The following is a 27171-nucleotide window of genomic DNA, read 5'->3' as shown; positions in this document are numbered from 1 at the left end:
CCTAACCTAACCCTACCTAACCTACCTAACCTAACCTACCTAACCCTAACCTAACGCTAACCTACCTAACCTAACCTTAACCTACCCTAACCTAACCTAACCTAAACCTAACACCTAACCCTAACCTAACCTAACCTCTAACTAACCTAACCTAACTAACCTAACCTAACCTAACCTAACCTAACCTAACCTACCTAACCTACCTACACCCTAACCTAACCTAACCTAACTAACTAACCTAACTAACCTAACCTAACCTAACCTAACCTAACCTAAACCTAACCTAACCTAACCTAACCTAAACCTAACCTAACCTAACCCTAACCTGACCTAACCCAGCCTGACCTAACGCTAACCTACCTAACCTAACCAGCCTGACCTAACCACACCTAGACCTAACCCATGACCTAAACCCAGCCTGACCTAACCCAGCCTGACCTAACCCAGCCTGACCTAACCCAGCCTGACCTAACCAGCCTGACCTAACCCAGCCTGACCTAACCCAGCCTGACCTAACCCAGCCTGACCTAACCCAGCCTGACCTAACCCAGCCTGACCTAACCCAGCCTGACCTAACCCAGCCTGACCTAACCCAGCCTGACCTAACCCAGCCTGACCTAACCCAGCCTGACCTAACCCAGCCTGACTAACCCAGCCTGACCTAACCCAGCCTGACCTAACCCAGCCTGACCTAACCCAGCCTGACCTAACCCAGCCTGACCTAACCCAGCCTGACCTAACCCAGCCTGACCTAACCCAGCCTGACCTAACCCAGCCTGACCTAACCCAGCCTGACCTAACCCAGCCTGACCTAACCCAGCCTGACCTAACCCAGCCTGACCTAACCCAGCCTGACCTAACCCAGCCTGACCTAACCCAGCCTGACCTAACCCAGCCTGACCTAACCCAGCCTGACCTAACCCAGCCTGACCTAACCCAGCCTGACCTAACCCAGCCTGACCTAACCCAGCCTGACCTAACCCAGCCTGACCTATTGTCTATGGTGATAATTCTGTATTTTATTTCTTATATTATATTATTATCTTATTAATTATAGGGACACCCCCCTGGAATGCTTTTTGTTAATAATAGTTTTTAATCTTTAATAATTATAAAGGTAACAGTTGAATTAGCAATAGGAATGCTACCAATAATGATGGTATCAATGGTAATGTTAATGGTAATGATAATGATAATTATTATTTGGAATGGTAGTAGTAATGGGAATGGGAGCGATAATAAGAATGATAATGGAAGTAAGAATGGTAATAGAAATGAAAATGGTAATGATAATGGAAATGGTTATTGGAATTAGAATGAAAATAGAAATGGTAATGGGAATGGAAATGGGTATGGGAATGGAAATGGTAATGGGAATGGAAATGGTAATGGGAATAGAAATGATAATGGAAATGGTTATTGGAATTAGAATGAAAATAGAAATGGTAATGGGAATGGAAATGGTAATGGGAATGGAAATGGTAATGGGAATAGAAATGATAATAGAAATGGGAATGATAACAGTATGATTATAATAGTGATAGTATAATATTAATAATTAGTTATGGTAATTGTCATTATATATATTTATTATTATATATATATATATCAGTTCGACGCAACCGAATATAAAGTTACGCCGATTGTTATTGTACGCGTTTCGAGTAAATGTAGTCGGTCTCTAAACACTGATCGAATTAGACACTTTCAATTCTTATTGTATACGTTTCGATATTTCTAATCTTTATTATCTTTTTAAATTTATTTGCAAATTCTTTGTAATGAGGTTTTTGTAGAAAGAAGAGATAATCCCGATGAAAACCTCGTTGTACTTTTATACTTTCGAAACGCTTTCATTATTTATTAATTAATAATAATCGTAATAATAAACGTAATAATAAATTAATAATAAACGGTAGAATTAATGAGAATATACGGTCAGTGCCATCTATCTCTTTATTATCCCCGCTAATTCCCACGCGTATAGATAGATCGCGCTAGTGTTCCATTTCCTAGCGGAAAAAAAAAAAACTATTATTTCTTTCTTTTCTTGATTAAGTATTTCGATCATCAATTTTTTCTTTTTTAAACATCTTTTATAAACTCATCTTTATAAACTATCCTTCCAATTTTCTTTTTAAATAATTAAACCTTCCGATCGTAAGTTTTTAACAATTTTTTCATCGCTTCGTTCGTACGCATCTGTTCGTGAAATAACCATTTCATTTTTTTCCTCTTTTTTTTTCTCAATATTCTAATAAATTTCCTCTCCTCGATTTAGACCATCGATGTAATCCAAACTCCCAAGTTTTTAAAAAGAGAGTTCATATTTCTCTATTCCTTCTCGATTTAAAGTAATCCATCCGATGATAAATGTTTAAATGTTTCATTTCTTTCTTTCTTTAAATTTTCAAATATATTATTGATCTTTTCATTCTTATTCCTTATAGTTCCTATTCTTTGCTTTCTTAAATCTAATTTTTTTTTCCTTCGATATTAAATTTTTAATTTTTGTTAATCTCGTCTAAATCATAAATAATTCGTTTTCAAATTATATTTCTTATATTTCCTTTCATGTAAGAAAAAAAAGATATTTCTTTTTATTAATTTTGTTTCTTATAGTCCTTTTCTCTTTTCTTCTTTCCGCTTCTTTAATTTTTCTGCCGACAATTTTCTCGTATTACCGCTAGACATCCGATACTTTTCCGCGCCATTAAGCTGATAATCTCGCTTCGAGAGTAGCCGCGAAGTCAGCTCCCGCTTCCCGGGAGCAAAAGCCGGTGCGAGTGATCCCGATGATATAGCCCTCCCCGTTTAACTTCCGCCGGTGCCTCCTGCAAAATTCGAGTCCGGCCCGGGGGACACCCCCCGGACCGGAGAGAGTGGTCTCCTGGGTGAAAAACCCCCTAGACCTGAGAGGGACTTCCCAAGTCCGTAGCGGGAGAAAGACACCGAGGGTCATTCCCTCGTGGCAAGTTGAGAAGTTGTCCGTCGCTCGCGAAAAAAACTCGAGTCGAGAAAAGCGAGAGTCTCGAACCGAGTTCTTCCGCGTGCGGAAGAAGCAGCGTTCTAACTTAGCCACAGCCCCTCTGACGAAAAGTTTTAATTTTCGGCTATTTAAGGTACTCGAGAATACTTTTTGCGAGTTTTGTTTTCAATTTCGATTTTCTTTCATCCTTCCGGATCGTTTTCTGTTGTTCGAAAGAAAATTAGTTAGTCGAAAAAAAAACATTTATTTAAAAAAAAAAAAACTCCGTACTATAAGAATGGAACCGAGAATTGATGCGTGGTTTGTTAGTGATCTTCGCTCTTTCATTCGGATTTCGAATTCTATTTTTCATGTCTCTTCCGAGAAATTTAATTTTCATGCTATTTTCTATTTTTTTTTTTTTTTCTTTTATTTCGTATGTGTTCCGATATCGTAAAAATTTTCTTCGAAATTGTACCGATAAAACAAACGTCCAAAATATGAACGAAATTATCGAAAAAATAAGAATTGTAGTTTAGAATTAAAATTATTTATTATTGTTAAAACTATTAAAACGCAGCGAATAGTAAGAGGAAGGAAGAAAGATAAATTCGTCAAAAATGTATAAAAGATACTTTTACGAAAGAAAAAGCGTAACTAAATTTTGACGATTGAATTAAAGATTTACGATATTGATAATTCGGTAATAATGATTCGATGATTCGACGAGAATGATTGAAAGATTAAAATAAAAAAAAAAGACAAAGAAAAAATATTGTTCGATCTTTTTATAAATCTCATAAATTAATAATGAAGAAGAAAAATTAAACTATTGGAAAAACGAAAAATATTAAAATTAAAAATCTAAAAACGTAACGTGAAAATAAAGAAAAAAGAGAAGCGTCGTGATAATGATTGATAAATTCATAGAATGAAATAAAAATTAAATAATCTTACGAATGTTGTAGCGAATATTACGGGGAACGTAAATCGTGGCGCGATGTCGCGTCGATTGTTGTTGTATACGTATCGATTAAGCGTAGTCGTTTTCCGAATACGGAACGAGACGGTCGTATTTCCTTTCTGCTCCCCGAAAGATTTTATAATATATATACCGTATAATATGATATAGTACGATGTTAAAATGTAATAAGTCATTGTTAAATAAATAAAATATAAAAATATAATTATAAGTTGATAAATCGTAAATCGATAAAGGGAAAAACCTAATATTCGTCCGATACAAAAATACGATGAAATAAAGAGCGAGATTAATTTAACATTGAGAAAATATTTCAACGTTTCGTGAATTTGTATTTAATTTATTTAATATAAAGATTAAATATATTTAATTTATTTAATATAAAGATTAATATAAAGATTATTTAATATAAAGATTAAATAACGGTTTTCTACGAAAAAATTAAGCCTTGATTTTGATATTCTCTTTCTTCTAAGGCGTTTTAAACGGTTTGATATATCGAGAATTATCTTTTTCGATGGTAGATTCTTTGTTATTGGATTCTTGATTTCGAATGAATTTATTTTTTTTAATATTATTATTTTTACGCGTGTATAATATAAACGTTGTTTTAGTTTGCTCGACTTTAGATTCAAATTATACTTACTTTCCTTTGATTCGTAATGCTTAGGTTATGAATCGATAATTTTTATTTTTTGAGTAGACACGGCTTGTAGAGACACGATAATTCTTACGAAGGATATAAAAAGAATTTTTCGAATTGACAAAATGCTTATAATGTTTGAATTTGTTACTATATTTAAATTTGTTTCAAAGTTCTTTGTAGATGGAGTAGGAAAAAGAAATAAAAAAAAAAAAAAAAATGTGCGATTTTGAATCAAATACGTGCATAATTTTAAAGAGTATTGAATAAAGTAATGTAGATAAATAGATAATTAATGGTTTGATAGTTGATAAAATAATTTAATGTTTTGTTTGAAAAATTTATTTTGCTTTTTTTTTTCTACATTTTCAATTATCGATTATTTCTCGTTTTCACGATGATGAAAATATAAAATATTAATAGTGAATTTCTTCCTTTTTAGATTTTATTTTCAGATTTGATCTTCCGCGTCGATTTTTTTTTCGATTCTTTTTCGTTGCGTGTTATGGATATAGGGACTGGTAAAATAAAAGAAAAATTCTTGATCGAGTATTTCGATTCTAATGAATGACGGTAGCTCTTGTGGTAACGATCGTTCGTTTGTTATTCTCGATAATGGAATTCTATGATTTTAAAATTTTAGAAATTTGTTCCGAAACGAACAATGTGCTTTCGACGTTAAAAAAAAATTAAATAACGGTCCGGTTAAAAACTATATTAACGAAATTGCCTATTAACGTTCGGAAATTGCGAATTAATGATGAATTAGAATCGCGGTAGGAAACTAGAAAAGCTACGATATGAAGATATAAGCGATTCTTTTTTCTTATATTATTCTCGGAAAAAAAAAGGAAAGAAAGTAATTGATATATACTTACTGTTCTGATCTTATTCCACGCCGAGTCGGTAATATTGAAAGCGACCTTAAAATGATGAAACGTTTTATGTCAAATTGAACCATCTTGATTTTCGAATCGCAAAAATCTTTCTCGTAACAACGTTACATTTTTGTACGAAACGAGAAATCGTCTTCCAAATTTTAATCGAATAGAGAGTGACAGTTTTTTGGAAATTTTTCTCGTACGTTTTCTGAATACGTATCTAATTTACGTATCTAATAACGTTATAAAATTCGTTCGTTCGTCGCAGGAATCGTCTCTGTTTGTAATATTTTGTACGTATATATATATATATATATATATATTATAAAATATTCTATAATTAAATGTATTAAAATAAAACCACTCGTATAAAATTTACTTCCGATTGTAAGGAGATAATAAATATAAACGTATTCTATCTCGTAAATATTATAAATATAAATTATAAAGTAAGTTGAAAACGCAAAATAATGAGGAGCGAAATTGAAAAGGTGAGAAAAGAAAAGTGAAAGAAAAATTACAGGGAAAATTATTTTCCTTTATTTCTTTTGAGTAACGAGGACGTAATTTCGATTTTATACATTTGATATAATATAATATTTGAATGTTCAACGATAAATTACAAGTTACTCGATCGAAAGTTATCCCGTGATCGACCGTTCCCGTTTCTTTTCGCTAATCGCGATCGTCAACGTTACTCTTAATTGTGTATTTCGTATAAAGCATGTGCTTTTCCCGCGATCGATTCGTGAATACGTATCTGTCGATAGAATTTTTGTTACATCTACTCGATATTTTTTATTGCTTCCTGCGAATTTCCAGAATTCAATGATATTTCGCTTCGTTTTGTATTTTCCAACGTCTTCGCGTATTTCGCGATATTCGTGAATTGTGTCGTTTCCGATTTTTCCAATGTCTTCGCTGTTGTTTCGGGTAACCCCGTTTTCTCTGTAATTACGGGCCTTTCGTCTTGTTTCGACTCCTTTCGTAACTCGTCCTTCGCAATTTCCTCTTCCTTCTTTTCCTCTTCGGTTTCTAGATATTTGTCCCATTTAGCGATTCGAGCTTCCGTTTCCGCGTCTGTTTCCAAAATTCTAAACAAGAAAAAAATAATCGATTTAGAAAATATCGTGTTTTCATCCTTCGTCTCTGTATCTACTCCGTTATAATTTATCGATTTATCGTCATACCGGATTTTTTATAAATTCTTAAGCGAATAAAAAGTTAAAGATTAATTTATTATTTCTTGTTAATTGTGTAATTTGTGTATTTTTTTACAATGTTGTTACGATCGTTAATCGATATCTTAAATATTATTATCTTAAATATTAAAATTACTGAATAAAATATTCGAAATATTTGCTAGAATCGCTTCTTGAAACGAAGATAAGAAGTATTTTCTTTTTACGATCGTGACCGCGATATACGATTAAATCCTTACTTTTTTAATTCGTGTATATTACGTAATGATACTTGTGTAAAAAGCGAGCCTCGACTGATAATGAACTCGTGTTGAATAAAGTTTTATATAAGTAGATAAAGACAACGGAAAAGCGAGAGAGCAACTTACTTGTATTTCGTTTTACCATCCCATATTTCAGCCGATATTTTCCTTTGGCTGAACCAACGGCCGTTTAATAATTGAATACAAGCTTGTGCTTCTGCTGGTTCCCGAAATGTTACCTGTGCAACGCCTTCCGGATGTCTCTGCAAATGTAAAATGTATAATGTAAAAATCCTTTTTGAATTCGAGAAAATTTCCTTTTATGACGATTAAATATTAACGAGTGTAATATTTTTTTCTATAAAAAACCTATTTCTATAAAAAAAAACTATTACGTACATTTGCGCGAAGAGTTTCGTTTTTTGAATTTATAATTATACGTTATGCGAAACGAAAAACGAGTTGAAAAAACCGGTTAAAATTTCGAATAAAATTACTTTCGAATAATTGCCGTTGAATTGTAAATAATTGCCAATTTATCATTATTGCAAGAGATTATTCGAAGAGCGATTAATTCGAGTAACTTTGAATAAAGATTTAATAAGTGTAATAATAATTTTAACTTAAGTTTTAACGTATTCCAAGATTTCGAATAATTTGAATAAATAACGGAATAAGTAAGGGTCGCGTAAATAAAAGCGCGAAATCGTTTGTCGGCACTTTGGACCGACAACGAATACGAAACTCGAGTTTCGTTCGTGTTATCGACAATAAACGTCGTACGAAATGACAGCTAACCCAAAACACGAAGAAGAATTGAGAGCTCGAGCGTTTGAGAGAGCTCGAGGAAAAAATTTATGATCTATTGTTTCGGTGTGACGGTGTGACACGCTTCGCTGGATGGGGATATATAAGCGAACAAAAATACTTGACGACTTCGATAATCGGTTTTCTTTTTTTCCATTTTTAACCAAGTTCGAGCTAAAGAATACGATTCTCGCTTTGAATGATATTGAATGATTTCGCTGTATCAAATGTATCGATTACGAATGTTTTGTTGTTAAATTTATAAAATTAAATTATTTTTTTGGAGAAATATCCGTGAATTTTTTGCGATTGCCATTGTTTCCGTGCATCTTGCATCTTGTTGTCGATGTGATTTTACCGTACGTTTTTTTCATCTTTGAATCGACGAAACCGTATTTTTCGATGCGGCTAATAAATAAACGGTATTTGTGATTCGTTGTAAAAGTTTAAAATAATATTATCTTTGATGAAAAAAAAAAAGATTATAGATCGGATCAAATTGTCTTATCTATCGATACGATCCCTAAGAAATATATAAAAATATAAACTGTTGACAAAATAAAATGGAATAATTTTGCGGAATTATGTATTTCGATTCGATTATATAATAAGAAAAAAATTACGTTTTTAAATTTATAATTTTTTGAAAAGCATGACATCTTTCTAAAAGCGAATGAAACGAAAGAAATTTTATTTTACGAGATTATTTCTTTTCTTTTCGTATAAGAAAAATTAAATTTTCGATATCCGATTTATTTAAATTTTATCACATTTTTATCAATCGCCGATGTAACGATTTTCTTAAATCTATTGATTATTGTTATTAATATCGTTATTACATTAAACAGGTCCGATACGCGAAGAAAATAATAAAAATTTTGATATAAGAGATGAAAAATATTCGATATTGATCCAAAGTATTCGATATTGAAAGAAGAAAGATCTGTTCCATTTTGCATGGGTCGTTAAAGAAATCTACGACAAGACGATTCGATTGTAAGCGGTGTATATACTTGTGGTAAGTGCGTATATACAGTTATAAAATATTACGTGACATTACTTCATTAGTCGGTGATGATCTAAGCGACGCAGAATGCTTTTATAATCGATCTAAATTGATGCTTTAATGATCTATTTTTTATAGATATTTGTGAATTTATTAATATTTAATTATCATTAAATAATCGTTAAATATTATCGCGCATGATCGATAAAATAAATTTATTATATAAAACGGTTTAGTAAAAAATCATTGAGATAAAAAAGCATTTTTATAAAATGATATATTATTAGATTGAGATATATAGATATAATTTAATTTCATTGTTATTATTCTTATTTTATTAGAATTAAGAATAATAACGATTATGTAATGGAATAATAGAATCAAGAATAATAACGTTAATACGAACTCGTAAATTGATCTGATATTTGAGTTTATTGCGTTTATTTTTCCGAAAATAATCTAATAAAAGTGATCGTTTCGGATGTACTTACATCGTAAATAACAACTTTTCGGACGTCACCGCATTTCAAGCATTCCGATCTGATGTCCTGTTGATATTCCAGCAATAACGACACCTCTTTGTCAAAATCTTCCGGAGAAAATAGATTTTTTATAATTACTACTCTTTCGTGTTTCAATGGTTCTCCTGGCGCACGTTCGGGCCTCCAATCGAATAATCTGTGACAAAAGCAACAAGGATGAATAAATAATAAGTAATTGGACCTTTTCTTTGTGCGTGTATTTATAAAAAAATTGAAATCTTTTATTTATTCTTTGTGATATATATATTTTATATTATATTTCAAATATTTCGAATTATATTTATTGTATTATCTGTGTATTTATTAAAAATTTTTTTTTTTACTTAATAAATAAATAAATAAACTTAGGTAGAAATTTGTGAAATTTTTATAAATTAAAAAAATATATATACTTTTACAGTTTTAGATTTGATTGATTTTACGTTAATTTTATATTATATTATACAAATTGAAATTGAAAACGTGAAAAAACGAAAACTTCGTATAAATTAGTTGTATGTGTTGTTGACAATTTTTAATTTTTCAATTTTGTACCTTCGAGTTCCGTTTGAACCGTAATTTATATTATATATTATAATTAGTTAAGAATTATTTGTGTTTCGCGTATTTAAAAAGATTTTACGCGCATAAACGAATTAATTATAAATTTTTGCAAATTGTGTTTGTTATTTGTATTCAAATTATATTTTATACACGTATATAGATATATTCTAAGAGTCTTTCAATTAAGCGAAAGAATATAAAAAATGAAATTTGCATTTAAAGTGAAGATATAAAATTTCAAATCGAATTTGCATGAGCGTAACGAGATAATCAAATGTATTGTACAAAGAGTAAATATATACGGTGCGATATAAGATTAAGTGACACGTGTAGCTTTTTCTAATTTGCGAATAGACGTAGACTAGAAATTACAATGATTTTTTTACAAGAAATAGATATCATCAAGTCCGTTTCAATTTTATATATGTGTGAAAAATATATCTAATCTACGAATCAAAAAATGTTTATTTAATTATTTAAATTAGGTATATGATTGAATGAATTGAATGTTGATGCGCGTAGTATATATCGCGTAATATTTATGCCGTAATTAAACAAGTATCAAGTCAATGACAAATGCGTATCAGCGATAATGCATATAGATCAAATGTTTCATTTACAACATCGTGGCTGGTAAAATTCCCAAGCTGATTTAATTAGAAAAAAAAATATATTTATCAAGATTTCTGTCAATGTACAAAGTTTATCGAAATTTGTTTCTATACGTGATCAATTTATTAATTATTAATCGTTTATTAATTAAAAGTTTTATGTATTACATAATTTTTTATGTATAAAATTATATCGATAAAATAAACACGCATGGAAATTTATACGTGCATATATAAGAGTAATAAAAATTGGATTAAAAGGATACTTGTCGAATAGGAAATTGCAGCATTGGATTTATTATATCCGAAAATCGTTTATTTTATACTATTTTATATTATTTTATAGTTTTTTTTTCTGTTGTAATATTCGATATATGTAATATATAATATTCACGAGTAATATTTATGGAGAAAAATTAGAAAAAGAAAAATTTTATTTTCAACTGTTATTTTTATCGAATAATGACAGCTATACGTCGTATTGATGACCTAAATGACGTAAGCCAGAAATAATGTCCTACTATCGATAATAATACTATCGTTAAACAACCTTAATATACTTTTACATATCTTTTACGGGTAAAGATTTTTTTATATAAACATTTTTTTTTTAATTTCTTATTATATAAATATTACGTAACGTTACTTGCTTCAAAGAAAAATGAAAGATTGTATACATTATTACATTTTATTTTTTTCTTTTCGTGTCAAATCAATCTTTTGATTAATTTTCTCGTAATACCGATCAAAGATTTTTTCTTTCGTTCGATTCAACATCCCCAAGTATTTTTTTTTTTTTATTATAAGAAAAGTAAGAGTAAGACAAAAAGTAAAAGTAAGAAAAGAGAAACAAAATTTTATAAATGAAAAATGATTACGATACTTTTTATTGATTTCAAATATAAAATCGTATAAAAAATTGGAATACGAATCATGTATATATGTACATGATAGAAATTCAATAATTCGATGCGAAGAACAAATTATAAAGATACGTGGTATCGTTGCATATAGTAATAAACATAGGAATCGTTATAAAATTGACGAAGGTCGTGAAAGAAAATTGATTGATCGATATCGAGGCCATGAGAGAAAATTGTCCGAATAGGAAAACAGATAGACAAATAGAAATCGATTTGAGCGCAAAAAGACCGTTAGAGCTGAAACTTCCGGTAAAGAACAGTCGAGATGGACCTCAAGTTCGTTCGTAAATAACTGGTTTTCGCAAAGTTCAGGGCATCGAACTCTCGTCCTTAGGCGGATACCTCGTGCACACCGATGAAGATGGCAAACACTCGGCTAACTGATGATTACGGACACTGTGAATGGATAGGACCATAGACGGTCTAAGAACCCTCTATTCAAATATATTCACAGATTTCAGAATCGATATATCTTAACCGCGAAATTCTCAAACGTGAAGATATTTCAACGGAAACGGGAGGGAGAAAAGGAGAGAGAGAGAGAGAGAGAGAAGGAAAGAGAGGGGGGGGAGAGAGAGAGAGAGAGAGAGAGAGAGAGAGAAGGAAAGAGGAGGAGAGAGAAGAAGAGAGAAGAGATTAATGGGGACAATTAATTGGTTTACGATATTAAATGATTTAAATAAAATTTTCAATATGAATTTGAAAGCGAAGGAAAAAAAGAAACAAGATTGTGGTGCATCGTAAGGCAGTATCGCATATGGATCATAACATGGGAAGAGAATCGTTTCTTTTTGCTCGCTGAATGGACGTGTGTAAAAAAGTACAGAAGTCTGGATGCAAGAGCGATATACTAACATCGTGGCGCGTGAGTAATCGAGTCGCGCAGCTGCTTTTACCGGAATTCACCAACGCCAAACAGTCTGGCCCTATTATCTCGAGCAACTTGATTCGAGCCTCTCTCATATCCGGTTTACGAGACGTGATCAAGTTTACCATGACCTCTGCCGATCGTTCGATTTCATACGATCTCGAACACGGAGATGGACGGAAATGATTTTATTCGTTCGTTTCGAATACATTTTATAACTTTCTACACGTATATATTTATATACAAATATATGTATAAATATATATGTACGGAAAAAATTTCAATTTTTTTTTGTTGAAACGATAAAAAAAGAAAATGTTCGATATAAAAGTTTTTAAAAATTCAAAATTTAGAATTGTTACTTTGATTTTAATATTAAGAATTAATAATTCTTAATACCAGGAATTAATAATAAAACTTGGAAATTTTAGAGAAATAAGTATTGGAATATTTTTATGAACTTTTTGTTATTAAAGTTTTGTGTTTGTTATTTATAATATTATATATTTGTTATTTATAATAATGTATACATATATATATTACGCAGATTGAGATCTTGGAATTTAATGATTTTTGAAATGGAGAAGCTATAATAATTTTAATTAATCTTCCTTAGATCGAAACTATTTCTCGATTGATTTTATAAAATTGTAAGTTTATGCTTTCGTTGAAATAACTTGTAGTCACTTATGATCGAACGGTACAATTTTAAAGATGAACAATATACCATATTAAAATTTGATATAATTTCCGAAATATTTGTCAATTTTTTCCTATCAATCTGTCGTTTCGTAAAAGAAAAATAAATTGCACACGAGGTTTGAGTTTTTGTGCTTCGTTCGCTTAATATAAATCAATCCTTAACGAGGAAAAAATAGTATATGAATAGTATGCCGTAATCAAAGACTAACTAGTATAAAGATGAAACGTATATTGATTCCTAGAAGATTGAGAGGTAACACGTGTGTTGTATGGTATGGATTCTGAAATAATTGCCAACAGAATAAGATGAATGAAGGCGGATGTAAATGAAAAGAAACGCTCGAAATATTCTAATCGGATAAGATGCGATTTTAAGATGGAATTATTTGGAACGAACTCGATATCGTGATTTTTTCGCATAATTGTTCGAAGTTTTTTGAATAACAAAGAAATATAAAAAATTATAATAAAATTCTGATAAAATAAAATACGATTGTGATATATTTTAAATCACTGGATATATTTAAATATATTTAATATCTCTTTAAATTGAAATTAAAATTAAAAATATAATATATATTTCGCGCAAGCGATTATTTTAGTACACTGTATTTTTAAAATAATCTTAGGTTTGCATTTTTTCTGATAAAACGAATAGAAATCTACAAAATTAATTTGTTTCTTCAAGAATTTAGAATTTAAATTTAATTAAACTAAACCGAATAGATAATACACGTATATTATATGTAGATAATATATGTATATTTATATTTCAACTGCGATAATTTGATTATAAGATATTAAAGAATAGAGGTAAAATTTACGTTTTTTGCATTCTGTCTTATTTTCCGTCGAGAAGAAAAGAATAATAAAATAAAGAAAAATGAAGCAATTTAGTTAGATACAGGCTTACCTTGATCCTACGATTATCTTACTATGGATTATCTATCCGTTTAACGATAAATAAAAAACAAAAGAAATTCTAAAAATGAAATATCTACTATATGCGACTTACTTTTCTTGCAACTTTTTCTGTCGTTCCTTATCCTTTTTTTTCCTTTTCGGTTTCAAGGCTGGGTCGTACGCGTCTCCTTTCATTTGAAACTTTGCCCTCTGAACAGACAACGTTTTACCCCTGATTTGCGATTTATCCAAGATCTTTAATGCCAAATCCACCGATTCGACCTGAATAAAAAAAAAAAAGTAAAAAAATGAAAAAAAAAAAAATCATAAAGATTAATTAAACGCAAGAGATACATTGCGAGGAAGGCGTAGTTAATAACACAAATGACTACAAGTTTCTATTTGGAAAATTAAATAGAGAAAAAATTATATATCTTAGGAAGTTACTAATTGGCAAATTTATATATTCAAATTTTATTTAAATTTTCATTTATCGATTTCCATTTCCATTTCCATTTATAAATATTTATAACAAATATGTTTCAATTTATTCTATTTAAATTCTAAATTCTAACTTGTGAATTCCTTCTATTCTATATTACTTTACGATACAATTTTTTCCTTTGATTTTATTTATTTTTTTCTTATCTTCTATTCTATCATATTTTCTATATCCTTTCATATTCTTTCATATTTATTCTATTATATTATTATTATTATTTCATTTGATTTTTTATTATTCAAATTATTTTATTATTTGTTCTATTAAAATTATTTTTGCCGTCTGTTATTAAAATTTTATTATTTATCGAGAAATATGAGAATGAAAATGTTTCTTTTAAGAGAACAGAAATAAGAAATAATTAAGTATTATAAAAGAAAAGGTCATTTCAATCATTATTTATATGACTTTATCACTAATTAATTTGTCCTTGATACGCACAAATAAATTAATGTTGATTTTCAACATCATTTTCAATTCAGATTTTCACGATAATAGTCGTGAATATTTGAGCAGTTTTAGTAAGGAGTATATCGTCGACGAATTAACGGGCGCTGTAAAATATTATCGATCATCGTTTAACAATTTATAACTTGGGAATACGTGCGAATATCGTCTGCGAGTCGTTCGAATGCTTTTAATTTCAAATCTTGATAAAAGTAAAGCAAATAAAAAAACTTAAAAACAAAATCTCTTAATTTGAAAAATAATATTTTTTTCTCTTTAAATATTATCTTTTGAAATGAAAATTATACAAGATTGATAAATATTAAAATTGAAAAATAACAAGAAAATTGCAAATATGATTCGTTTATCATCATTTCCATTTAATAATTATTCTTGTTCTATCTTGAATAAGAAATATTCCGTTTAAGTGAAAAGAGACAATTATTTATTTATTTATTTTCATTTTTTTCAGAGAGAAAAGTTGCGAGGAAAATAATTGATAAATGTATGCAGCGATCGAAATTGTAAAATAATTTCAAATGTATCTTCACCGAAAGGTGAAGAAAATCGTTATTATATCTATTACCGAATATTTTAATACACGCGTAATACATATTTTATTCTCCTATAAAAAGCGTGTAAATAAAAAAGTGAAGTCGTTCGATATTTGTATGATCGTATCAGAAAAATTATATCTGCAAATTATTCTGCAATGAAACCAAAACGAATTGATGCATAATCACAGAAATATAACTTGAGTTATAGGAAAATATCGGATAGATATTAATACTAAAAATAGAAAATTCCAGCTCGTACAGCGGAACGGATCGAACCGGTAGTTCTACCACATTTATTTTCAAACTACGCGCCAGTTTTAATGTTCGATTAAGCATTAAAATACTTTTAACCGCGATTTCGTATCTTTCAAAACGAAGCATACGAGGATCGTTCATTGGTAAAAATCGTTTGGAGAAACTTTATACGATCAAATTTATATAAAATCAAAGCCAAGTACGATTAACGTATAAAATTATCTTAATCTTAATTTTAAATAAAATATTTTTATTTTATTCATCCGTTTTCGTTTTATTATCGAATTTCTTCTCATTTTTGAGAAAAAAAATGGAGAAATACGTAGGCGAGCGTAAACGAGTAATTTCGAATGAATGATTAAATGGATAGGTAAATTTACTGGCGCCAAATTGAGCGATGATGTAACCATAACGGAATGTATCTGGTAACAATGACTCGGAAAAATATTCTTCCACATTATTCAGCTAATAAAAATGTTTAAAATTCACCAATGATTTTCGTATTTGCTTTCTTTTTGTATTTTTTAAATCTAAATCTAATTTACTAATTAATCTAAAATCTCTGTATTTTTCGATATAAGAGGAATTTGAAAAAAATCCAATTCAACCATGTAAATATATAAAGATTATTGGTATTTTAAAATGAGTCAAAATAATTATTATATAATTAGCGATCTTTTAATTTTATAATCGATTATATTAGATATTATCATTTATTGTCTATTTTATATAAACAAATTTACAACAAATAATTATTCGAAACCTATAGATATTTAAGATACGATAATGTTGTTAATAAAGAAAAATGATTATTGTCTTTACAACAACGTCATAATTGAAGAATTATTACCTACGATAATATTTTTTAGAGACGATCTTCGATACTTTGGAAACAATACGGATATAATATAATAAATGGAATTTATTTTCGAATCATGCTCGTTAATGATAATTATTGACGAGGTGGTTAAAATAACAATAATATTATTTGAAATCTAATATCGCTTGAACGAGGGATATGAATAAAGGATTAAAAGAGAATTTTAAAAGATAAAAATGTCAATAAATAAAAATAATATAAAAAATAATATATATATATATATATATATATATATATATATATATATATAAATGTTATCTAATATTATAAATTATAATCGATATCGATAAACATAATACAAATTATAAAAAAAAAACTAAGATATAATTAAAAATTTCAAGTATCTTAAGATACCTGATTAATTTTTCTGATATTTCTAAATTTGAAATCATACGCGAATAAAAGTTATATAAAAAACATTCGACATATGTTAAAAATTCGTTTCGTAAATCGCAAATTTTGCAAAAATTGCGATTTTTTTTTTTTTATTTGCAATTTGCCACGTCAATCTAATCGAAGGAGCGAAAATGATAAAAAAGATTGATTCATCGAAGTATAGAAAATTCAGAAGCTCCTTTCTGTCTTGATCGGCTATGAAGGAAAAGGATCGAGTCGATGATGAAAAAGAAGAAGAAAAAGAAGAAAAAATTGGAGAATAACCCACCCTCATCCACCCACTTCCCATCGTTTTATCGTCGTATTTCCACCCACGTGATGACGAACAACAGCGAGGAATAATATGAGTGCCGACAGGTAAAAATCGGGAGAGTTCGTCTGGCTGAATGAACCTACGCACGTGTTTTTGCTTCGAGGATGATCTTGCCTCGTTCCTTTCACGAGGACATTCGTATTTCCATTTCCCACCTCGAACGTTTTGCTTTCACCTCGCCTAAACGAGCACAAATCGTATATCGTTTACGCGCATATCGTTTCATACTCACGACGGGACACCAATATGCTCGTTTTATGTGCACCCTTCTTCATTCCCGTATTGCTTGTGTCGTAGTTTGAACGTTGAAATATCATCTACTTAAATATACCTCTATTTTTAGGGTTCCAACAGAGGTTGACCGTCCAAAAGAGGAACATCCTTATAAAGAGATTGATAATGATTACACTGTAATCGAAATTGATGTCAAATTGAAAGAGACGTATGCATTTACATTTCTTTTTTAAGATTCGAATTCGTTTCAATTAATTTGTAAATAAATAATTTATATAATCTTAGCGAATGAATAATTATAAGTTTTCCATTAGCCTGATAGAAGAATGTTAAAATTAATAATATATACTTCGATTATTGCATTCGATAAATTATAATAAAAGTGAAATATATATGTATATATATATATATATATATATATATATATATATATATATATAGCCTATATATCTATATTGGTATAGAAAAAACAATCGTAATTTTTTTATTAATAGAATATTCTCTAAATGAATTTGCAAACTTTAAATTTGACATTTTAATATAATATTCGTACACATCCTTATATCGATTAAAACTGTCCTTCCCTTTAAGATTTTTAAATTGTAATTTTTAAATTACTTCACTTTTCCAATAAATGTGCGATATGATAAAAGTATAACGAATAAATACAACAAAAGTATAATATATCGTCACGTATTCTAATATCATTTCGAATTTATTTTCCTTTCGTTATGTTTTTTTTTGCAATAATTTGTTTAAAAATTAATTTAAGATCTATGTCGATGATTAATAATCGAATCGATCTGTTGAATTTCGATAAGATAATCGGATATCGATAAAATTTATCGAATATCCTTTGAATTTAAATAAATCTTCGTTATAACGTTACCATGCTCGCTTTTCAAATTGTCCTGCATTGTATGCAAATCATGAGAAAAGCATTTTTTATTTTGAAGTAGTAATACGCTTCGCCTATTAACATTGTCTGCCATTGTGGAACATTGTTATTATTTAATTCCCATCAAAGGGAGAACATATCGAGGACAGAGATCACATTAGAACCTTTTCATACATATAAAACTAGAAGAAAGAAAAAACGAGAAAGGATTATAAATTATTAAATTATTATTTCTTTCTCTACTATTTGATTAATTATCATTTAAATGAAAAAAATTTGTTCGAATTTTGTTTGATTCGAAAATAATACAATATCTGATTTATTAATATTTATTCTTCCGTTTTATAATAATAATATTATTCGATGCAAATTTTTTCGTTCTTTTGTTTTTGCGTAAAAATTAAATTTTTTCCATATACTCACAAAAGAAGCATGAAATGATAAAAAAAAAAGAAAAAAAAAAAAACAGAAATTTGAATTGAACGTTGAACGTTGGTTATTTTAGATTGAAATGACGAAGCGTTCGAATTTTACGCCACTCAGAATTGCATGCCTGTTCTATTTCCAAAATTTTAGTATTCGCCATCAAATCGATATCTCGAACATCATACTCTTTGAAACTCTACTTTTCATCAGAAATTCTATACATGTTTGTGTAGTTCTATACACGCGATTCCGTTTTTCTGTGGAAAAAATAATACGAAAACATTTATAACGCTTCTGTTACAGATTTACGATTCTTAAAATTGCCGATTACTATTCGGTAAAGAATAAACGACACATCTGTGATATTTCGCGAAATAAATATTTGTATTTTGGAGAAAGTTTTGAAACTTTGTTCGATGTTTACGATTAATTTTCATGACAGACTCTCAGATTTTTCTTTCGCTTACTATTCATTATGTTAATGCAATCTAAATAATAAATATCTATGATTAGAGTAAACGAAACTTCGAACTCTGAAACACGATAAAATAACCTCATATATTTAACAACGGAATGGAACGAGTTTCTTCTTAAAAATACTACGACTATATCCATAAATAACATCTCTAAACCGAACCGATGTACTACTGTTTCGAGCGTTTCGATGTGGATCGAAAAGACAAAGAGAATCCATAGTTGGTAAAAAGAATAAAAAAAAAGGAAGAAGAAACGGGAAAGAGAGATACGATGTAACGGTGCAAGGGAAGTAACGGTGTAGCTAACTAGTTTCTCGATTCTTATACGGAAGAAAATAGGAAAATCATGTAAGTTTACGGATTACTCCAAACATAGTATTGCGAAGGATTTTCGAATCTGCATAGTACGTGATGGAGCAATATAAATTCTTATTAGACAATGACACGTATGCATATTTAAATACTAAAGTATTGAAAAATTGTGTTGCATCGCGTGGAAAAAGAAAAAGAAGAAGAAATACCATCAAAGTTACCATACGGCACGATTATTAAAAATGATTATTAAAAATATTATTAAAAATAGTCTATTAATAGTCTATTTATTTAATACATTTGTACATTTGAAACTTATATATTAATGAACACCAATTTCGCGGTATTGTAACTTTCATTTAATAACTTATTCGTATGCCTTTATGTACAATCGATATTCTGTTTCCGAGGCGGGAAGAAAAGCTCGTATCGACGATGGACAAACTTCTCGTAATAATTCTTGGTATTCAATAGTGACCAATTTTACGAAGAAAATGGTATGGTGGATGGCTGCGTTATAAATCCAGATACGAGAAATCAAACGATTCGATATTCAGAGACGAATAAACGAATAAACATTTATTTTTATTAATATTATTATTACTATTTCTGGATTAATTAATAAGAAGATAATTAATAATAATATTATTTCAAACGTTGTGAAAGGAATATTAATAATCTCGATATATATTTTATTTTATCGGTATCGAAAAGAGAAGACGTAATGCGAATTTAGATTCATTTAGATTACATTATATACTGTCCGTGGTTAATATTGGAATGATACAGGAACCGTGATAAGATATTCATTAGCAATTATGTACGAATTATGTATGAATCGATTAGTTAAAGAATAACGATTCCTCGCATCCAGGCATATCTCGATTAGCGTGATTCGAATGCGCGAAACGAGCCTGATTCATTTCTCTCTTGAATACTTTCCAAATACTATATTTTTATTGAAAATTTTCTTGAACTCAGACCAGACATGAAAGAAAGCATTTACGTAGTAATTTTTAATTTTAATCGGTTAATAATTGATTAGCGATACGCGCTGGTGTCATGAAAAACATGTCGTGCGAAAAGGAAAATGGCGCGAGGATTAATCGACGATGAAACGAATAAACGTAAAGCGAAGCATTGAAAAAGAAAAAGAAAAGAAACTCGATTCAGAGACCAGCTCCCAACCGGATACCTGAATGGATATATTTTTCTTCATCGAAGAATCCAATCTCTGAATCGTTTTCTTCGAAATGAAATGTGATAAATGTGCATTACGAACAAAATGCAAATCAAATATTTTAATATTCTAAAACATTGAATAAAAAATTTTCTATTTTATAGATTATTATTATTTGCTGAAATCTGAATCCAATTATATATACATATATGTATCTAAATATTTTTTAAAAATCATTTCAATAATAATAAATAAATACGTTTATAATCAAAAGATTGTAATGAAAACGTGACGGCGAAATTACAAACAGAATAATTTCCGATGGGATGCAACTCATGGATGTATTATATTATATACGATAAAATTGAATTATGGAAACGCTACTTCCGTTTCATAGTTTACGTTTACTAAACTTTCGAAATGTAAGTATTACATAAATACATGTAAGTATTAATTATTAATTTTTGATAATTGTAAAATATAATTATATTTCCCGCACATAAATGAATTATTCCTCAATTATAATTCAAATAAAACCAAAAGGTATATTATAGAAACATAAGAATAGACTTTCATTTGCATTATGTGCATTTTCCTTATAATTTTCATTTATCGATGAAATATCAAATGATACTTATATCTCGTTTGTATAAAAATTTTATAAATTCTTGGTATATATATTTCATAATTCTCATACAAGTAAATAAACAAATTAAAAACGCAAGTTAAAAACGTAAGATGAAATAAATTAATGTATTAAATATCACACGTATGAGTGATAACATAATGAAACCAAACAATTGCTATTAATATAAATTGCTACACATGTGCAATGATCTAAATAATGTTACGTGATAAAAATACTTGTAAAAAAAACTTTGTTAAAATTCAAAGATTTATCACTTTGTTTAATCAATGTATCGAACGATCGAAGAGGGAGCGGTATTAAAAAAGTGATCGCGGAAGAACATCTTTTGGTTTGAAAAAGCGGCAAAAGAAATTTTCGTCAGCGAAATTTCGTCTTTTTTACCTGAAATCTAGGGAAGAGGGGAGAGAGGAAGGGAGGGGAGAGGTAGATGGAAAGAGAGAGAGGGGGAGAGAGGGAGAGAGAGAGAGAGAGAGAGAGAGAGAGAGAGAGAGCAACAAGCACGATAAAAATTTCAACGAAACAGTACTGCGAATGAAATCGCGCGATACTCTTGGTCTGCCCTGAATTCATCGCCGACCTCGGTCGGGTCTCATTGGGCTGGTTAAACGCGACGTGAAGGAAAAAGAGGCGATGACGGTATAACGCAACATCTGAATAATCGTGGTGGCGAACAGAGCCGCAGCCAACAGAGAAAACTTGTATATTCTTCGCGTGTCGTCTGAGTCATCCAGGAAAGTACTTATTCGTAAATTTATTCACGGCTAAATACAAGATGACTTCGTTTGACCTATATCATTGGGAACACTGTAAAATTTCTTTCTAAGGAAATAATTAAGCTTAGGAAAATTTGAATAAAAAGGAAGATATTTTCAAAGATTAAAATTTTAAACGAGATTGTAATCACTTTTGTATCGTAATCGCAATAATATAATAATAATAATATGAATTCTCCTCTTAAAAAAATTTCATTTTTTCTAAAGATAAAAGTTAAAAATTGTACTTATCCATGTTACAATGGTTACAATTCATTCATTTATATTCTTGAGATTTGGATTATAATGAATAAGTTCTTTCTCAAATAGTGTATTTAAACGCGACAAAATCCAATTATTATATTAATCCAATTATAACAAAATGTTTTATGCTACATCTCATTATTGCGAGTGCATTCATTGTGTGGATTAATGGAGCGAAAATTCTTTGAAAAAGAAAAAACCTGAGAATTTCACATTTTACAAAATAAAACGACCGAGTAAAATAGTTGAACACGCAACGATTTTTGAAGATTTAAACGGCGCTGTCTGAAACGTTCTTTGAAACTCGAATTCTTCGATATTTTCTTGACCATATACAGAGGCCGCTTTGACATGTTTCTTAAAAATCTCCTTTCCTCCCTATTCATTGAGAATAATGAAACAAACGTTTTTAATTTTGCTTCGAACAGGATTTTGCACGTTCAATAAATAAAAATAATTCTTCTTTCGATCAATCCTATGTAATATTAATTATTATAAATTCAATTACAATATCGCAAATTTTTAAAATATATTTATGAAGAAAAAATCCTAAAACAAATTAATAGAGATTAATTTATCGTGTTCCGATCAGATCCATATTATCCCATTAAAGATATTTATTAAATTTATAAGTTTATATGTTGATACGTAAGTACTTATTTAGTATATTTTTACGAATGAATCTATATTTAAATCATCATGCATAATTTACGGATACAAATACTTAATTGATAATATTTGGTTGATAACTTTTTTTATTGTGACAGATTTTTAAATCGTACGTTTGACTTGAAATAAATATTCGATAACAATGGGATATAAGAATTAAAGAAAAATATAATATAAATATTGGCAAATTTTAAGTTTTTCCTAAATAAATGGCAAAATAAATGATAATAAAATTATATCGATATTATTTTCAATGTCAGTGAAAATTCACTTTCGACGCAAAACGAAAGTGTCGTATAAGTATACATGTGAAAGTAAGATGATTTCTATGCGATTAGAAAATTTGAGGAAACGTAATGAAATGATTTGTTAGAAGAAGATAAAATAAATTTTATTTTATATAATTTAATAAATCAGAGAGATGTTGACGAAATGGCCGCGTGCCAATTGGACAGACGTTTAACAGATCTGTTCGATGTGTGATTGATATGGGCGAAATCTGGAACGGAATCTTTGGATGCCGTTACTCTTCCATGCTTAAAGAAATGCTTTCGAATAACTTATTCCAAGAATTTCGAGGATAATTTCTCCATTAACCGAGTCATTCCGTGAGTATATTCTTTCCAAGGGTAGTTTCTCGTCGAATTTTATCTCTTAACAAATTTTTTTTTCAATATTGGTCATTTATTTGCCACGAAATTATTCGATACGAAAATTTCATTGTACCTTAAAAGATTCTTTCTTATTATATCCAATTATGTCTTATATATATACGTATAATATATATCGCGGGAAAGTGTAAAATCCAAGTTTTTCGAAAATTATTATTTCTTCGTTATTTGAAACATATGGTATAATAATTCTTCTTTTTCTTTCTTTTTAAAAGGAAAAGAAAGATAAAAATTTAATTTATCACATCGTTTCGCTTCCAAATCATTTTCTAGGAGAAAGTTTTTTGAACAGAAAAATACTACACGTATATAAATATTTTTCAAATATATTTCACCAATAAAAATAAAATATATTTTTCAAATATATTTCACAATAAAAAATTATTTAAATTTGTTTCACATTTTTCTTTTATTCTCTTAATTTTTACATTTTTGCATTGTTCTTTTTACTTACAACGATTAAATTTTTTCATCTATATATATCATAAAGTATCACGTACTATGAGCTAAGGACCGGATTGTTCTACTTTCTTTTTCCCTATTCGAACACATAGTTTACCTTTGAAATATTGCGTACCGATAAATAAAATCAACAACATTATATTCACTGCATTTATCATATTATTCGTACAATGTATAAGAAAAATCAGACAATGAAATACGAATCAACAATTTCTTCGCATTTCATCTATCGTTATCAAATGAAGAGATATAAGAGATATAAAGATTATATGTTGATATTCGAGAGAGAGAGAGAGAGAGAGAGAGAGAGAGAGAGAGAGAGAGAGAGAGAGAGACAGACAGACAGACAGACAGGCAGACAGACAAAAGGAGAGAGAAAGCAACGAATCACTAGAAGAGAAATAAATATCGTTGTATCTCATGTTTGATATTATAATTCCGATAATTAAGAGAAGATTGACATTTGTTAAAAGACAAATTTATGATAAAACGAGAATGCGATGAATACATCGATGTGGAAAAAATGGAAAAAAAAAACGGTGTAAAACAAAGCAAAATGAAATTAAAATAGCAACAAGGATGGAAAGTAAGTATAATAAAAATACATCAGATAAGCGTATGGCGAATTAACCTTAACATGTTTCCAGAATTAGAAATGAAAAACGATTAAGTAAATAAGTATTTCGCTTTGAGATTGAAGAATGCAAACGATGATTAACAATCATGAAAGAGGTACACACGTTTCGACAAATAATCTTAAGAATGTTCGAGAAACTGAAATATCTTAAACGAGTTAAATACAGAATAAAAATTACGCACAAGTTAATTACGCACTTTTTTTTAACAACAAAGTGAAGATTTCCAGCAAGAGAATTTTTTTTGTTTTTCGAGTTTAACTTTTAAGAAAATTGAATTTAATCTATGATTTGATTAAACATTTATATATAATAAATAATAAAGCATCAATTGTAATTTATATTATGGAAATTTTAAATCCATTGAACAATCGTGAAAATTTCAGTTCATTGAAAGTTGAATAATTGATCATAGGCATGTGTGAAGTAAAAAATTAATAATAATACATTTGCGATAAAATAATTAAAATATTTGTTTCAAAATTTTAAAATATCGTAACGATGATATTTAAAATGTATCGAATTTTGATAAAATATGTTTGATTGAAAATATATAATTTTATCGGATAGATAAAATATCGTATTTAATGATCCATTTAATTTCAATAGAAGTCGATTAATTGAGAATAATGGAAAAATATAATGTGCGAAAAGCTAAATGTGTTCTATCTCGACTGATTTAAGTGTGACCTATATTTCAAATATCGTTTATTATAACTCTGTATAATGATGAAAAATGATGATAGAAAAAAAAAGAAAAAAAATAAAAAAAAAATAAAATATAACGTTTCTAAGACTACAAAATCTCAAAGATGAAATTGTTATTGTGTTTAAAAATCACAATTACTTATTTAAATTCATTTTTATCTTTCTCGGTTTATTTTTCATTTTCGTTTTTTTTTTTTTTATTCTCTTCAATTTAACAAAGATGAAATATAGATAAACCTCGCAATTATCCTTTATTTTATTTATACTCGTAAAAGTTTAAAAACAATTACGAGAAAAAATTGGAAAAACGAAATAGATATATTCTCACTTCGTTCTCAACGAAAGAAAAAATTATGTATTTATTTTTGCTAATGCAAATTTTTATTAATGCGTAAAGCACTAGCGTTAGCCAATTGTCGAGTGTTGATCGAGTTTAAGGAGAAGAAAATAACACGACAAAGATAATGATATTTGGTCAGTTGTTGGTAGCCGCAAGGCACGAAAAAGCGGTTTATGGGAAAGTCAACATTCTGCGCATTGTTCCACGAAAATTGCGAATTCACGGTGTGCGTCTGCCAATACGTCCTATTCATTGGCAATTTATTGAGGAGAAAACATGAGAAAAGATCACAGATTTTTTTCTACTTGTCGAAAGATCGCGCACATGTACATTTACCTACGAGTTAAATGTATGTATATATTATGTATTACATACGTGTTAAAACTTAAGCATACATAGCTAGTAAAATTATTATAGTTTTATTACCATAATTTATTCTATCCTTAATTATCGCTTACCACAAACCATGACCTTTGTTTCAAACTTGTTATTATGCTGTTCTTTTTTATTTTATACATCGATTAATATCTAAATTTTCGTATTTTATTTTTGGAAGAGGGGGAGGGGAGACAGACAGACAGATATATATATATATATATATAGAGAGAGAGAGAGAGAGAGAAGAAGAAGAAGAAGAAGAAGAAAAATAAAGTGCATTACGAAAAAAAAGTTTTATCGATATGAATTATAAATACGATAACAACGGAAGGAATTTTAATTCGATCTTTTTTACGAATTGATTTATCGAATAGATAATTTTACAGATACGTACGATTTTTATAGCTACCAAGTTAAAAACGAAAATAAGTTGCAATATGATAATTAGTTATTATTCGTTGAATGAAATAAATCAAAATTCATATTTGTAATTGTAAATTATATGATTCGTTTAATAATAATAATTTACGTAATCATTTCATTCAAATTCAGTTTTAAATATGTTTCTCGAAATAAACTTCATCTTTTTTGTTTAATTGTTATATGTTGATCGTTTTTCAAAAGTGATAAAAATGATCGCATAATCGTATCTTTTTCTATTTTTTTGAACAAGCCAATAACAATAATAACTAGTGAAAATAATTTTTCAACTTATCTACAATAGATATTTTTACGTATTCGATAAAATAGCCATAATAAAGCAATAAATTATCATATAAATGATAATTCGATCGTTTAATCATTTTTAGTATAGTGAAATTATGAATAATACAGTGAATAATACGAAAGATTTAAAACTGTGTAGAAAATAATTATTCCTTTATCATTGAAATTTTTACGATTGACATAAGATGTGTAAGAAAATATATAGATAATTATATACG

At 28.8% G+C, this 27171-nt stretch overlaps 1 protein-coding gene across 1 annotated transcript in view; it reads right to left on the bottom strand.

Annotated features, from left to right (window-relative positions):
• Positions 1-5995: 5995 nt before the first annotated feature.
• Positions 5996-27171, bottom strand: part of LOC408387 (HIV Tat-specific factor 1 homolog) — a 32835-nt gene continuing 11659 nt past the window's right edge. Inside the window, exons 4-7 of the mRNA XM_391935.7 lie at positions 13936-14105; positions 9223-9409; positions 7045-7181; positions 5996-6568 (exon numbers count right to left, since the gene is read on the bottom strand). Coding sequence (XP_391935.5) covers positions 6259-6568; positions 7045-7181; positions 9223-9409; positions 13936-14105 — 804 coding nt within the window. The 3' untranslated portion in view covers positions 5996-6258. The remainder of the gene's footprint in view (positions 6569-7044; positions 7182-9222; positions 9410-13935; positions 14106-27171) is intronic.

This window comes from Apis mellifera, linkage group LG12 (assembly GCF_003254395.2).
Source record: "Apis mellifera strain DH4 linkage group LG12, Amel_HAv3.1, whole genome shotgun sequence".
Lineage (NCBI taxonomy): Eukaryota > Metazoa > Arthropoda > Insecta > Hymenoptera > Apidae > Apis > Apis mellifera.
The sequence above is the reverse complement of the archived record's forward strand: the minus strand, read 5'-3'. Positions and strand labels throughout refer to the sequence as shown.